The 16,782-nt window shown below is 41.2% G+C and overlaps 1 protein-coding gene across 3 annotated transcripts in view; it reads left to right on the forward strand.

Moving 5' to 3' along the window:
- Nucleotides 1-16,782, forward strand: part of LOC127454087 (aspartyl/asparaginyl beta-hydroxylase-like) — a 61,785-nt gene that overhangs the window by 1,243 nt on the left and 43,760 nt on the right. For 2 of the 3 annotated variants that reach the window (XM_051721044.1, XM_051721060.1), the window contains exons 2-3: nucleotides 10,431-10,580; nucleotides 10,766-10,837. In XM_051721044.1, coding sequence (XP_051577004.1) covers nucleotides 10,431-10,580; nucleotides 10,766-10,837 — 222 coding nt within the window. Of the gene's footprint in view, nucleotides 1-4,817; nucleotides 4,957-10,430; nucleotides 10,581-10,765; nucleotides 10,838-16,782 lie in introns of those variants that run through there. The other variant, XM_051721052.1, reaches the window with a different exon arrangement.

A 16,782-nucleotide genomic window follows, 5' to 3' on the forward strand; every position in this document is an offset into this window, starting at 1 on the left:
TGTTACATCGGGACTTGGGATAGGTGTCAAATGCACACATTCGTATCGCTTTGTCGCTGCTGGTGGCTGCGTGTTGTTAAGCAACGTCAACGGTTGATTGTCAACAGGGTTCCCGTGGATCCTTAAAAAGTCTTAAAATGTCTTCATTTCAGTTTTCCAAAATTTAAGGTCATAAAAAGTCTTAAATGATACAACAAAAGTCTTAATTTTTATTAAAGAGGTCTTACATTTTGGGGGGGGGGGGTGGAAAGACAGGAATCGTGATATGAACGAATGTGATTATCAAACTTCAAAAGAATATGATTTAATTAAATAAATGCATGCGCTGTTTCCTTCAGAGTGGAATATCGAATATTCCAATATGAATAATATAATATATGAAAAAGAATATTGTGATAATATTTTTGGCCATGTCGCCCAGCCCTACCAAACACACACACAATTCACGCTGAAATATGCTGAACACACATAATACAATCCACAGTGAAACGTGCTGAATGTACAGTATAATCCTGCACTAACATGATCAGGAACTGTTCAACTTCAGCCGCTATTTCCTGATGTTGGGATGTTTAAACAGAGGCCAAAGAAGAGACGCTGGTCTACACAACCGCCACATCTTACTCCTTCCATGTCTGTTTACACACACAGCCAGTGGAATGGAGCATAACGAGATGCATTTTTAAAAGTGAAACGTGCTCTGCTCTTAAAACACGGCACATATAGCCAGAAATGCATCAGAGTGGTCAATGATGTCCATCTAGTGCATGTTTACATAGACCAACAATTAGAAATAGTGCAGATGGGTGCAAGAACGCGTCCAGGACGCTTTTATACTCAAAAACAGCAAAACACTGAGAAGCAGAATAAAACCTTTTAGGTATAACTTGACAGCGCCTTTTAAATGTGCCGCGAGACACATGACAAAGTTCAAAAATGTTTGTCTAGTGCATGTTTATATAGAAAAAAAATTTAAAATAGTCCAGGTGGTCTATGAGTAGGTGTTTTGTGTAAGTCTCCTTTGGTGTGATGGAATAGTAGGCCTATCTGTCCTACTGTTTTACCGACTTAGCGGTAGTGGGCAGGCCAGTGTGCGATGATGTAAAAGTAGGCGCTGATGTCTTGCTGTGTAGGCGGTCATGCATTAATGAGCCTCTGTGTGATGTCACAAAGAGGTGTTTTACATTTACATTTATGCATTTGGCAGATGCTTTTATCCAAAGCGACTTACAGTGCCCTTATTACAGGGACAATCCCCCCGGAGCAACCTGGAGTTAAGTGCCTTGCTCAAGGACACAATGGTGGTGGCTGTGGGGATTGAACCAACAACCTTTTGCTTATCAGTGCTTTAGTCCACTACGCCACCACCACTACACCACCACCACGCTGCAAGTTTTTGCAGCTTGTTTTCAAGAAATGCTTTTTCTGGGGGGCCTGGGTAGCTCAGTGGTAAAATACGCTGGCTACCACCCCTGGAGTTCGCTAGTTCGATAGTTCGAATCCCAGGGCGTGCTGAGTGACTCCAGCCAGGTCTCCTAAGCAACCAAATTGGCCTGGTTGCTAGGGAGGGTAGAGTCACATGGGGTAACCTCTTCGTGGTCGCTATAATGTGGTTTGTTCTCGGTGGGGCGCATGGCGAATTGAGCGTGGTTGCCGCGGTGGATGGCGTGAAGCCTCCACATGCGCTATGTCTCCGTGGCAACGCGCTCAACAAGCCACGTGATAAGATGCGCGGGTTGACTGTCTCAGACGCGGAGGCAACTGGGATTCGTCCTCCGCCACACGGACTGAGGCGAATCACTATGCGACCACGAGGACTTAGAGCGCATTGGGAATTGGGCATTCCAAATTGGGGGAAAAATCCCTCCCCCAAAAAAAGAAAAAGAAATGCTTTTTCTTTTTGCATTGGGGAGGAAGTTTTGAGTTCTGAAACTTAACAGTATGTTTCTATAGTACAATGAACTCTTAAGGCCTTTTCACACCAAACGCGACGCTATTACGAGAGGCGAATTGCTGGCGAATGGCCCTTTCAAATCAAATCAAATCACTTTATTGTCACACAGCCATATACACAAGTGCAATGGTGTGTGAAATTCTTGGGTGCAGTTCCGATCAACATAGCAGTCGTGACAGTGATGAGACATACGCCAATCTACAATAAACATCAAATTAACACAACACAATTTAAACATCTGTTATACATAATTAAACTCGACTTAAAACATCAAATTAACACAGCACAATTTAAACATCTGTTATACATAATTAAACTCGACTTAAAACATCAAATTAACACAGCACAATTTAAACATCTGTTATACATAATTACACAACTTAAAACATCAAATTAACACAACACAATTTAAACATCTGTTATACACAATTACACTCAACAATATACAATAATAACATACATTGCACAGTATACAATATGCTGTTTTTGTTTTTTGTGTTTTTTTTTTTGTTTTTTACTATATAGATACTATATAGATACACATTATTCAATAAAAATTAAAATATATATGAAAAAAGTATATATATAGAATGTACAGTATTGTACTGTATTGACATTCAGGCTGTCGGTTGATAGTCAGTTGTTAAGAGAGACATAATATAATGACAGTAATATAATTTATGACAGTCCGGTGTGAGATAAAAGAGTAATAAAGTGCAGGGATGATGTATTTTGATCGTGGGAGATCAAGAGTTCAGAAGTCTGATTGCTTGGGGGAAGAAGCTATCATGGAGTCGGCTGGTGCGTGTCCTGATGCTGCGATACCGCCTACCTGATGGTAGCAGTGAGAACAGCCCATGGCTCGGGTGGCTGGAGTCTCTGATGATCCTCCGAGCTTTTTTCACACACCGCCTTGTATATATTTCCTGGAGGGAGGGAAGCTCACCTCCGATGATGTGTTTGGCAGTTCGCACCACCCTTTGCAGTGCTTTGCGGTTGTGGGCAGTGCTATTGCCGTACCAGGCGGAGATGCAGCCAGTCAGGATGCTCTCCACAGTGCAGGTGTAGAACCGTGTGAGGATGTGGCGGTTCATTCCAAACTTCCTCAGCCGTCTCAGGAAGAAAAGGCGCTGATGAGCCTTCTTCACAACGACTTCAGTGTGGACGGACCATGTGAGTTCCTCAGTGATGTGGACACCCAGGAACTTGAAGCTGCTGACTCTCTCCACTGGTGCCCCATTGATGGTGATGGGACTGTGTTCTCTGTCTTTTCTTCTGAAGTCCACCACAAGCTCCTTTGTCTTACTGACGTTGAGGGAGAGGTTGTGCTCCTGACACCAGTGTGTCAGAGTGTGCACCTCCTCTCTGTAGGCTGTTTCATCATTGTCAGTGATCAGACCTACCACCGTCGTGTCATCAGCAAACTTAATGATGGCATTGGAGTTATGTGTTGCCACACAGTCATGTGTGTACAGGGAATACAGTAGTGGGCTGAGAACACAGCCCTGCGGGGCTCCAGTGTTGAGGGTCAGTGATGAGGAGATGTTGCTGCCTATTCTAACCACCTGGCGTCTGCTTGACAGGAAGTCCAGGATCCAGCTGCACAGCGAGCTGTTTAAGCCCAGAGCCCGGAGTTTCTCATCTAGCTTGGAGGGCACTATGGTGTTGAATGCTGAGCTGTAGTCTACAAACAGCATTCTCACATAAGTGTTCTTTTTTTCCAGGTGGGAGAGAGCAGTGTGTATTGTAGATGCAATGGCATCATCAGTGGAGCGGTTGTTACGGTAAGCAAACTGCAGCGGGTCAAGATTGAGTGGTAATACAGAGCAGATGTAATCTCTGATTAGTCTCTCAAAACATTTGCTGATGATGGGGGTCAGAGCAACAGGACGCCAGTCATTTAAACAAGTTATTTTCGATTGTTTTGGAACAGGCACAATGGTGGATGTTTTAAAGCATGTGGGGACTACAGACAAAGAGAGGGAGAGGTTGAAAATGTCCGTAAAAACACCAGCCAGCTGGTTCGCGCACGCTCTGATGACGCGGCCCGGAATGCCGTCTGGACCCGCGGCTTTGCGGATATTCACCCGTCGGAATGATCGGGTTACATCCGCTACAGAGACGGAGAGTGAACTAACCTCTGTAGCTTCGGCCGTGAGAGCTCTCTCCGCGAGGGCGGTGTTATTTCACATAGAAAGTGAAGCGAATGTTCGCAGTTAGCACATTAACACATTTACAATAGAGCTGTTCAGGTTGTAGTCCAGAAACCCAGAAGAGAATTCGTCATGGGTTCCCTCTGAATTTTCCTACGGGTTTTTATAATGGGATTTTTGAACTTATGAGTAAAATAATGTCTGTGGTAAACATGACTTGACGTTACGTGAACGTTTTGTTCTAAAACATAGATTACACACAGTCATACCTCAAATGTGAATTTTGAAGCCGTATTGAAATGCACTTTTTTTTTTTTTTTTTTTTTTTTTTTTAAACACACGGCGGCTTCAAAATTCATGTTTGAGGTATGCACATGTGTAATTTATGTTTTAGAAAAAAGCATCAGTGTATCGCGGTGAGAAATCGCGCCGAACATTTGCGTTTGATGTGCAAAGACAAATTTGATTCCTCATGCCATAACCTCTTTATTGATCACACAAGGCCATATATGTGATTTCAATTTTATTTTGATAATCAGCAGCACAACAAACGCTAGGAGGAAAGCTTGTCAGACATAGCAACAGTAACCCAGGGGGGCGGGGCTTAATGCAGGGTCATTGTGTCAGTGTGTGTGTTTGGCTATAACTGTTCAGTCCATATGAGTCCAAAAGAGGTTAAGTACAGAGGCACTAAAAATACCCAAGAGGCAGTTCATATATCGGATTGCGTCTTAGCCAGTGCTTCATGTGAGCAGAAAAAAGATTCACTTTTCTTTTGCACTTTCCTTTGCAAAAGCTAGAAACCGGCAAGAATGGGAGAAACCAGTGTGGATGGAGCCAAAATGACAGGTAGACTGGTGCCATTAGATTTGGGGTGTGACTGAATGGTGTGTTGTGAATGGCATGCTCTTTTATTAGACTGCCAGATATAGTGTAATGTTTCATATGGAAGTGTCGAACTCTGTGCTTGTGTGAGCATGAAGTTTAAACTCTTATATCTTGTCTGTGTGTGGTTGAATTTTCTTGAGTACTGTTACTTTATAAGGAGTGAACTGTCTTGTTGTCATATATGTAGTTCATAAATGTCATTTTAGTTTTGGATGTAACAACTTTTTCTAGAGCGTGTCTTATATGTACTTGATTAACTTATTTAAATATATATGTTTACTTTAGTTTGATTGATGATTGAATTTGGACTGACTAATGATTGAGATACTAATTACAGTGTGCCTGTTGACACTGTTAGGCCACGCCCACCACTACAAAGCCCCTCCCCTTTTATAGTTGGGGCCAAAAAAATAAAGCACTCGAGGTGAATTGCTGTTCGGAATTTAATAATAGTGGGGCTGGTACGGTGGCAATATTTTCCCCCCGCGGTGGTTAAAGGGCCAATCACAGCCGGTGAACGGTGCCATACGGTGGTTGAAGGGTGGGGGAGGGAGTGCTCGCAAATTACGCGTTTATTGTGCATCCTACTTTAAAAAGTGCATCATTGAACTTTGAAATAAAAATTAAACCCTTTGTAAAATATCACAAAATACCCCAAATAACATATAAACAAAACTTTTTATTGGCTTAACATTTCTATTTGTTATTGGACTATACCGCCGATTTTATATGTCAGAAGTAAGGATTAAAGATGTCAGATTCTGTTAATATTGTGAAACTCCAATATTCAACACAACTAAATATCACTGAACAGCTGGACAATAATTAAATAGTTCAGTCCTACCGTTGCTAGATGCTTTTCAATTGTGAGATGCTTTACATTTTTTGCAAGTTATTATGTTTCCAGCTGCACTGAATACACGTCCAGAACACGGTGTTAATCTCGTCAATGAAATTACACACGTGTTTGAGGTGTTATTTAATTCCGTTAACAAAGACAGGATTATGAGGATACTTTTAACAATTTTAATTCAAACACTGTTGATGAAAATGTGATGAGAAATAAACAACACTGCAAGATGCAGTGACGATGTTTTAGAAGAAGAAAAACCTTGTTGAATAAATCAATGCATGATTGTCCGTTGTGTTCGTCGAGAGATGAAAGCGCTGATCTCTGGAAATCTTAAGCGTTTTTTTAATCACCAATTTTAAATGCGTCATATAAATATATGGGATAAACAAGCCATCAACAGCATAAATATAATATTACAACTTACACCTGCAATGAAGTGTACGCACAACGGTGCTTGAACAGCAATCATTGGTCACACAAGTGGAAGGTCAAGTCAATTGCATTGTATTGTATATGCATACTACTATACTGTATATTGCAACAATTGTAAGAGTTGTATGGTACTATGCTATTTTGAACAAAGCCAATGTGCATGTTTGTGTATGATCGTATGTCTTATGTGTGCATTTACAGGTGTCCTTTGTCAGTCGAGCATACAGTCTGTTAACCCTGTTATTTGCCTCTGTGGCATTTTCTTGAATATTTTTTACCTCATTTCAGGGTATTACAGATACTTTCAAAGAATTAGGGAGGGAAAAAGGCAAAGGATCTAGAATTACCAATCTCTTGCAACTAAAACATGGAAGTACTAACTAATATCTGGTCCTTTATACCAGGCTCATAAGTAGAGACCGATATGTCGGTTTTACCGATTAATTGGTGCCGATAGTTGCTTTTTGGAACTATCAGTTATCTGCAAAAATCTGTGCCGATAATTGCTGATAGTTTTTACATCATTTTGTATTTTCAATATACTTAAAAGTCCAGCGTTATGCACCAAATCTTGCATAAGATTTTATACCGCGTTTCAAAATCCACCTCACGAGCATGGCGCTCGGCTCCCATTGGAATGTATTGAAAACGCTCACTTCACTTCGCTCAACACGCGACAGTGGACACCCAGCATGATGTACTCTGCGGCGGTTCGTGCGAAAGCACGTTTCATTTGCCCTGCACAGATGTAAGTTATGAGATGCATAAATACCATTAAATTTGCTTCGCAGCAACTCCGAATCGGCTGAAAAACCCTGAAAATGTTACCCACCTAAGTGGCAAGTAAAAGTGACGGAGTTACCTGCCACTGCAAAAGTCATGATTTTTAGGAAATATCTTTAGTCTTTAAAAACACACTTCATTTTTGCCCTCTCCCGCTTTGCACATGATGCCTCTTTTGTGAGTAGACTTGAGGCGCCGCATAAGTTAACGTGGTTCCAGAGCACATTTAGACCATAACCAGGGTCCAAAATTAATACCTGCCAAGTGCCAAATGCGGGTACATTTTCTAATTGGCTGGTGAATTTCGCAGCATCACACGCCACTCTGGCGGGTGCTTTTTACCTTTCAGTATGTGTCAGCTTGTAAAATAATTTTACACGTTCCAGTTTTGTCCTCAAGGGGGCTCTGCAGGCCTACAGTCATTAAGGTCACAGGAGTTTACATAGAACGGCTCTTATTAGCTAGTAGTCCCGCTGCTCATCGATAGTCTCAATGCTGTGTGTCCACTGGTGCGTGATGAGCAAAGGTGGATTCAGTGCTTTAATCACATCATTATATTCAATAATTAGGAGATCAGCAGTTACAGAAATACTCAAACCAGCCCGTCTGGCACCAACAATCATGCCACGCTCCAAATCACTGAGATCACATTTTTTTCCCCCATTCTGATGGTTGATGTGAACATTAACTAACTAACCTAACAATACAAAGTCTTAGTCTATCTTAGTATAGACACAGGAGTACAAGGTTGGGCATATAAAGAATTCATCGAGCATGAGTACAATGATAATAGACTATAGTACAGTGATGATAGGAGGTTGCTTAGGAGACCTGGCTAGAGTCACTTAGCACACCCTGGATTCGAACTCATGACTCCAGGGGTGGTAGTCAGTGCCAATACTCGCTGAGCTACCCAGGCCTAGTCTTTCTCACTTTATTGAAAATATAAAAATGGTCCATTTAGACTTTTACATTTTCAAAATGTTCTCTCAGGGGATACCCCTGAACCCCCATTCAGCATCATTCCTTAGTCACAAGGGCTCGATCAGGTGCACCTCGTCCTACGCACCCAATCAGAAGCTTTTCCCTTGTGTCAGAATATATAAAGCTTCTACTCATCTCACGCAATACACTGGGAAATGGCTACAGCAGCGCAGTATGTGTAGCGTTATCCCTCCACCTCCCCAGCACCACCTGTCTAGATCTGCTTTACGGGGGGCTTATCTTGATGTTGGTAAAGTAGCAGTAGCATGTTTTCGTGCCAATAGCAGCAGCATATTGACTCATGTCAAGCAGCAGTACCGTGACATGACTAAGCTTACTTCACTGTCATTAAAATCAATAAAAATCTTTAATCTATCTCCGAGAATTGTCCTATATGAAATTACAAGTAAGCTATGCCCCCATACTTGGGTATCTGAATGTAACGAAATATAAAAATTATTGAATGTAAAAATGATATGCTGTCATTATGCTTCAAAACTAACAGATCTTTTAACTTTCATATCCAACTGCACTCGATTGATAAACTCTTATAAAACATTTGAATATTTTGGAAGAAGATCCCTCAGACACCACTGCTTTGGCTGTCTCTGGGCCCCAATGCAGTTTTGTATAGACTACTTGGACTGTTTAGGATTTTTTTTCTTCTTTTCTTCTGACAACTTGAAAATTCAAAAAAAAAAATTGCAATGTGCAAATGTGAATGTATATCGTGATAAATATAGGCATCGAACGATATGAAAAATAATATAGTGATTATATTTTTGGCCATATCGCCCAGCCCTAATTAAAGGGATAGTTCACCCAAAAATGAAAATTCTCTCATCATTTACTCACCCTCATGATATCCCAGATGTGTATGACTTTCTTTCTTCTGCTGAACACAAATTAAGTCTTTTAGAAGGATATCTCAGTTCTGTGGTCAAAACTTTGAAGCTCCCAAAAGCATGTAAATGCAGCATAAAAGTAATCCATATGACTCCAGTGGTTAAATCCATGTTTTAAGAAGCGATATGATAGGTGTGGGTGAGAAACCGATCAATATTTAAGTCCTTTTTTTTTTTTTTTTTTTTTTACGATAAATCTCCATTTTCAACCAGCCCTCCAAAGCACTCTTCTCTCCTAACAGTTTTTCTTCTTCTGTTTTTGGCGATTCTTAGTGCATATCGCCACCTACTGGGCAGGGAGGAGAATTTACAGTAAAACAGGACTTAAATATTAATCTGTTTCTCTCTCACAAATACACACACAGACACACACCTATCATATCACTTCTGACACTGTCATATGGATTACTGTTATGCTGCCTTTATGTGCTTTTTGAGCTTCAAAGTTCTGGTCACCATTCACTTGCATTATATGGACCTACAGAGCTGAAATATTCTTCTAAAAATCTTCATTTGTGTTCTGCAGAAGAAAGAAAGTCATATACATCTGGGATGGCATGAGGGTGAGTAAATGATGAGAATTTTCATTTTTGGGTGAACTGTACCTTTAAGATGTGTGCTCTGATATGTGTTCAGTGTGTAAGGAAAATTTGCTATTACTTGATGCAACACCACTTCACATTTTTAGAGTAATTTAATCAAAACTTCAATTGAAAATGGTATAAAAACAAAATTCAAAAGTGTATGAAGCCAACAGGAATTTTTCCCCTTTTTGTCTCAATTTGGAATGCCCAATTCCCAATGTGCTTTTAAGTCCTCGTGGTCGTGTAGTGGTTCGCCTCAGTCCGGGTGGTGGAGGACGAATCCCAGTTGCCTCCGTGTCTGAGACTGTCAACCCGTGCATCTTATCACGTGGCTTGTTGAGTGCGTTGCCACGGAGACATAGTGCGTGTGGAGCCTTCACGCCATCCACCGCGGCATCCACGCACAACTCACCACGCGCACCACCGAGAATGAACCACATTATAGCGACCACGAGGAGGTTACCCCATGTGACTCTACCCTCCCTAGCAACCGGGCAGTTTGGTTGCTTAGGAGACCTGGCTGGAGTCACTCAGCACACCCTGGGATTCGAAATAGCGAGCTAGCGAACTCCAGGGGTGGTAGCCAGCGTATTTTACCACTGAGCTACCCAGGCCCCCCTTTAATCGTAATCTTAAACATTCCTAATTATCATTGACGCTTTAATCAAAACAGTAGGTGGTTAATAAGTTATGGGTGTTTATCACTTTTGAAAATCATTTGGTTTTTGAAAACTTCACTGTTTCTCACTCTAGCTGTGCATAGTGTAGGTTCAAGTTACTATTACAGTTTGTTTATGAACCACAGATATGGAATGATATCTTCTGGCAAAGTGTCTTTTGATGAGTACAGATACAACACATCTATTATCTGTTTGTGTTTGTGTGTGTTCTCAGAGTCTCCCGTGGTAAATACAGCCGTTAAGAGTGATAAGAAGGCTAATAGAAACTCTCTGTTTAGCTGGATTCTGGTGTTGGCCCTGCTCGGGGCCTGGTTGTCTGTGGGTGTCGTCTGGTTTGACATTGTGGACTATGACAGTGTGGCTGGTAAGTACTTTTTATACATTTTTTATGTTATTGGTGTGTGATAAACATTACATTAATTGAAATTAAAGCTGTATGATGTGAATAATTGCCTATATTTTATGTGTACACTATTGTAGTCAATGCACAACACCTCCTCAGGTAACTGAAAGCTGATAGACTTATCTTTGATCTCTTCTCAACTGAAGGCACTCTCGGAGGAGTCATTGATGCTGATGGTGATGGAGACTTTGATGTAGAAGATGCCAAAGTTTTGTTGGGTGAGTGAGCTTTATTTTCTAATATGAATGTGTTTGGTTCCTTGCATGACTGAATGAGGTGCAACCCCATATATACTGAGAGTTTAGATACAGTAGGATAATCATGAAGAACAATACGATCTTTGACAAGGCATGTAGATACTGAAGAACTACCCCATACTAGATTAAAGATATATGGCAATAAGTCTCTCATTTGCCACTTGACTCCTGTTGCTCCCTTTCTTCTATACACAAACATTTTTCAGACAAAAGATTTAAGGATGTGGTCTAACCTTAAGCCTTTCCCATATGACTAAGACCCTGATTACACATAATTAAGATGCATCTCGGGTCAGCGTTTGATTGACAGGTGAGGGGTGGTGCTTCTCTGCTGCCGGGATGCATACAGGATGTGGTCACATGCGTTTTTGACCACATTCATATGTGGTTTTTGTGATCCGATCACAAAACGTGTTAGACTCCATTTAGACCTGTATTTAGCGCTGACCACAAGTGATCGGATCACCCTAAACGCATCTGGTGGAAACGAGGTCTAAACTTAAGGGTTAATCTCAAGAAAACATGTCCAGGTCATATTTCACCCCATAATAAAAATAAAAAATATATATTTTACATAAGGATAAGTAGGCTTATTTTTTAAAAAATCATGAAGAACATGTCACAAGGCAAAAAAAAATAAAAAATCTCAATATCCTTGATTCTTTAAAAAAAAATTGGTGAAATGTGACCTGGGCATGTTCTTAACAAGTATTGCAAGATTCACCCTTGGAGAAAAAAAAAAAAGTTTATTTTTAAAACGAACACGTGTAACAAAGTTCTTAGCTTTCGTGGCAAGGAGGAAGCGGGAGATGGCAAGATCCAACTCAAAAGGGGCTTTATTTCCCACACTTTTCACAGTCTCAAAATCACACTTTTCAGTGGACACACACAAATAAGGCTTTTCTGCACAACACAGATATCGCACTCTGGAACACTGTGCTCCGTGCAGCTCTCTCTCCCTCACTGGCATCTGGCTCACTCTTAAAAGCCCATCTCCACTGTCACTGCAGTGACAAAAACGCTGTTAAAGGCAATCATTGCCAGGTGATGATCCTTATCGTTCTCATCTCCTGATCGCGCTTTCCATTCACAATCTGGCGCTTAACCACGCCCCCACCACCACAACATGTTAACCCTCTGGGGTCGACGGATGCGCCGGTGCGTCCTGCTGGATTTTTTCCACATAACAGCGGAAACAACTTAAAATACTCCGTCATTTTTGGGCATACAGATAAGTGTAAAACATCATTAGAGACTATAAAGGGTCTACTTTTATTTATGTACACTCACAATAACAACAAATCCTTGTGCTTTTGTAAAATAAAGAAAATAAACAGTGTGCGCTTTCAGCCGTCTCTGTCTCCGCGAGCATCTTTCTGAAACACGTCACAAAAATGAACTGAAACTCAGCGAATACTTATCACACAAACATGAAACATATGTCTAAAGAAAGCTTAAAATGTGTACTTTTAAATAAAACAATTCAAATTTAAAACAAATATTCTCCTGCAATATAATCTGTATGAAACAAAGAGATGTACAGTTTCTCCTGGCTCAGCTAATTATCGCTAATATGATCACACCCACCAGCAGAGTGCGCTATTCATACGGTAATGTGCTGAGACGATCAATGCAAACGGTAAACGCCCCCAACAGTGCCTTAAAAAACATCAAGTTCATTCACTTTTCTGCGCGTTTGGAAGATGACACGCTACACAGGTGAGGAAGCTCTACAGATGGTCCTGGATAGTGACGAAGAGTTCACATTTTCCTCAGAAGAAGAGCGGGAATCCGACGAGGAGCGTTTGCATTTTGAAGAGCGACTTGATCCAGTCGAGGATACAATTTCGGATGAGTAAGTCATTTAGTTTTACTTACATTACTTGACATGCTATTTTATATAAACATGTACATATTTTACTAGTTGGACTATTTCCAGACTTGCCAGCCAGGATTCAGAGTATTGAAATTTGAAATATGTCCTAATAGGCAAGTTTTAGTTACATTTAAATGTTGTTTCAGCTAAAGCAGGTATTTAAATTGTATGCTGTATGATATAAATATGATATGTGATATGATATAAAAATAATATGAATGTTTAGATTATATTTTAACTAGTGTTTATGCTGCATCATTATCATCAACGAAGCTTGTGCTTGCAAATATCTGTTCGGGTGTAAATGTGTAAAATGTGCTGTAAATATGCCCATGTTAGAAAATCAGCACATTAGAATGATTTCTGAAGGACCATGTGACACTGAAGACTGCAGTAATGATGCTGAAAATTCAGCTTTGATTACAGGAATAAATTGCATTTTACAATAAATTCAAATAGAAAAGTTATTTTAAATTGTAAAAATATTTCACAATATCACTGTTTTTGCTGTATTTATCAAATAAATTCATTTATCAAATAAATTCAGCCTTGGTGAGCAGAAGAGACTTCTTTTAAAAACATTAAAAAATCTTACCGATCTAAAACTTTTAAACGGTAGTGTAGGTCTAAAGTAAAGTCTTTATGCAAAGAAACTGTATAGTCAGATTACTTCTTTTAACTTAAACTTGATTTTGTGAATAAGCTACAAACAATACATTCAATCATTAAGTCTCCTCACATTCATTCTCTCTCAGGGGAAGGGTCTTTGTCTCCGACAGAAAGTTTTAATGATGGTTACGGGAGGTATGTGTCACAACACACAATGCATCGCACCCTGCTGTGAATAGGGGCTGCGTAGCCACAGACCTCTCAGAGTGCCCATGATGACCTCTAACCACCGTCCTAAGCCCCTACAATGGGCACGCGAGCGTCGGAATGGAGCCTTTGAGCAGTGGAAGAAGGTCGCCTGATCCGATGAGTCCCGTTTTCTTTTACATCACGTGGACGGCCGTGTATGTGTGCGGTGTGACAGGGCGCATTATCCTGCTGAAAGAGACCACTGCCATGAGGGAATACCATTGCCGATAGTTCCGAAAACCAACTATCAGCACTTATTAATCGGTAAACTCTAATTCCTATCGGTGGTGTCTTAACCAGTACATAAGAATGACTTTAAAAAAAATAAGGTGTCTATTTTGATTTATGATGGTTTAGAGTTTGGCTACAGTGGCAAGAAAAAGTATGTGAACCCTTTGGTTTTCTGCATTAATTGGTCATAAAATGTGATATCTTCATCAAAGTCACAAGTATAGACAAACACAATGTGCTTAAGCTAACAACACACAAACAATTATTATCTTTCATTTTTTTATTGAACACATTTGTGGCGAACAGTGTGTGGTCGAGCGCCGTCTGGGCAGAATGAAGCCGGAGAGATGAGTGGTGAACGAGTTCCACCTGTGTGCCACACCGGTCTCGCATTCCAGGGAGGAGCAGCGGGAGTATTTATGGAGAGGAGACAGCGGCAGATGGGGAGAGATAGATGCACAAAGCTGTGTGTGTCTGTGTTCATGTGTCTGATGAAAAGCAAGGCTGTATGTGGAATGTGTTTTAGTTGGTGTGCTGAAAAGCACAGTTATGTTTATGTTGATGTACACTGAAAAGTGCTACAATTAATGTCGCTGGAGTGCTCACCCAGTCCCCACTTCCTCCTTCCATAGGATTTAATAACTGGTGGACCCTCTTTTGGCAGCAATATCCTCAACCAAGTGTCTCCAATAGCTGCGGATTAGACCTGCACAACGTTCAAGTGTTTTGAACCATTCTTCCTTACAGAACTGCTTCAGATCAGCCATATTCAAAGCATGTCTGTTGTGAATGGCTCTCTTGAGGTCATTCCACAGCATCTCTATTGGGTTAAGTTCTGGGCTCTGACTGGGCCACTCCAAAAGGTGGATTGTCTTTTTTTGAAACCGTTCTATAGTGGATTTACTTCAATGTTTAGGGTCATTGTCCTGCTGCATCACCCAACTTCTACTGAGCTTTAGCTGGCACACAGCCACTCTGACATTATCCTGTAGGATATCTTGATAAACTTGGGAATTCATTTTTCCCTCGATGATGGCAAGCGGCCTAGGCCCCGAAGCAACAAAGCAGCCCCAAATCATGATGCTCCCTCCACCGTACTTCAGCTTTGGGATGATGATTTCATATTGGTATGCGGTGTGCTTTTTACGCCATACATAGTGCTGCGTGTTCTTCCCAAACAATTCAACCTAAGTTACATCAGTCCACAAAAACATTTTCCCAGTAGCGTTGCAATGGCGCGCAGCAATGTTTTTGTCGTAAAGGCTTCCTTCGTGGTGTCCTGCCATGGACACTATGACTATTTTAAAGTTTTCCGTATAGTAGACTCATGAACAGAGATGTTAACCAGTTCCAATGATTCCTTCAAGTCTTTAGCTGTCACTCTTAAGTTTTTTTTTTTTATCTCATTGAGCATTCTGCGGTGTGCCCTTTGAGTCATCTTTGCTGGATGGCCACTTCTAGGGAGAGTAAACATGGTACTAAATCATCTCCATTTATAGACAATTTGTGGACATTGGTCAGTTAGACAGTTAGACACTAGTGGTTCACTGATCAGGAAATTTAAGGCAGATACGATCACTGATTTTTTTTTTAACACTAAGATCGGCCATTAGCGATATCAGCAACTTGTTTCAACAGTGAGAGCTTTGCACATGCTTTTGCATTCAGTTATATGCAATGCAGTTATGATGATTTGTGCGCGCCACACAGTAAAAATAAATTTACACATGACATCCAAATTGCGAAATGCTAACATGTGATGAGATAGTTCTGTTGTCACTATCGGAGGTCATTAGTGACATATTGAGCAACCGAGTGAGAGAGAGAGAGATGAGAGACATGCATACAGCAATGTTTTACATGTCAAAAGTAAGAACTATTGTTGATGTTAGGTTTTAGTCAGTGTGTGCTAAAGTCTTTCTGAGAGTTGATTCAGCGGCCAATGGCATCTGGAGTTGCCCAGTCAGCAGGAGAGAGATAATTGCCATCCGCTGGGAGGCGGAGGAACCACTGCCATTTGTTGGGTGGTGGAGGAACCGCTCCCGGCCGCCAGGAGGTGGAACCCAGTGCCATCGCCCAGTGTCTCGGAGGATCGCTGGACAGCTGGCTGAGGACCGAATGGCGGCATGGTCGGGAACCGTCCATGGTTTTTTTTCTCTCTCTCTCATTCTCTCTATTTCTCTCCTGCTATCTTTCTCTCTCCCCTCCCCTCGTCCTACCCATGTACCCAGGAGGTGGGGAAGACCAGCCGGCGATGGAATGGCCAAAGGGGCAACTCCTCCCCTCCAGGAGGAGGGGGGTGAGAGTAAGTCAGTCCGGAGGTTTCCCCGGCCTGAATCGAGCGGTGGGGGTATGTAACGAGGAGGAGGGCGTGGCTGGGCTGAGAGGTTTCACGCTGGTGCCGAGTTGCCCAATCAGCGGGAGAGAGATAAAAAGAGGAGCCGGGAACACCTGAGAGAGAGAGTGAGACGCACGCAGCAGTGTTTTGAGTATGCGCTTTTATGTTAAGTCTTCAAAAAATGTCTTTGAGTGTTAATCCAGTTCCTGCTTTTTCCTTTCCCGATGAATACCGCCTTGGGCGTTTTGTTGTAACACAGTGTTTCTCAATCCTGTGATTGTCACAGAGAGTGTGCATGTTGAAGGGAGTGAAGCTGAAAGTGCTCATAATCATTTAAACAGTCTCTATCACTTCACACAACTTCTGATTGTCACTACTCGTGTTACATCACGTATACTCAGATTTGTATTTGCATGTTTATTTGTTGTTTAATTTGTTTTTATACCCGTTTGCAGTATCTTTGTCCCCTCTGTGCAGCAAGTCAGAATTACTACTGTAATAACTTTTGAAAATGGGCAACTTAATATTCATACACATGTAATTCTTACACATTTTTTAAAACAACCCAGCATATTCATACAGCATGTCTGAAAGTTTAGATTT

The sequence above is a fragment of the Myxocyprinus asiaticus genome, chromosome 2 (assembly GCF_019703515.2).
Source record: "Myxocyprinus asiaticus isolate MX2 ecotype Aquarium Trade chromosome 2, UBuf_Myxa_2, whole genome shotgun sequence".
NCBI classification, from domain to species: domain Eukaryota; kingdom Metazoa; phylum Chordata; class Actinopteri; order Cypriniformes; family Catostomidae; genus Myxocyprinus; species Myxocyprinus asiaticus.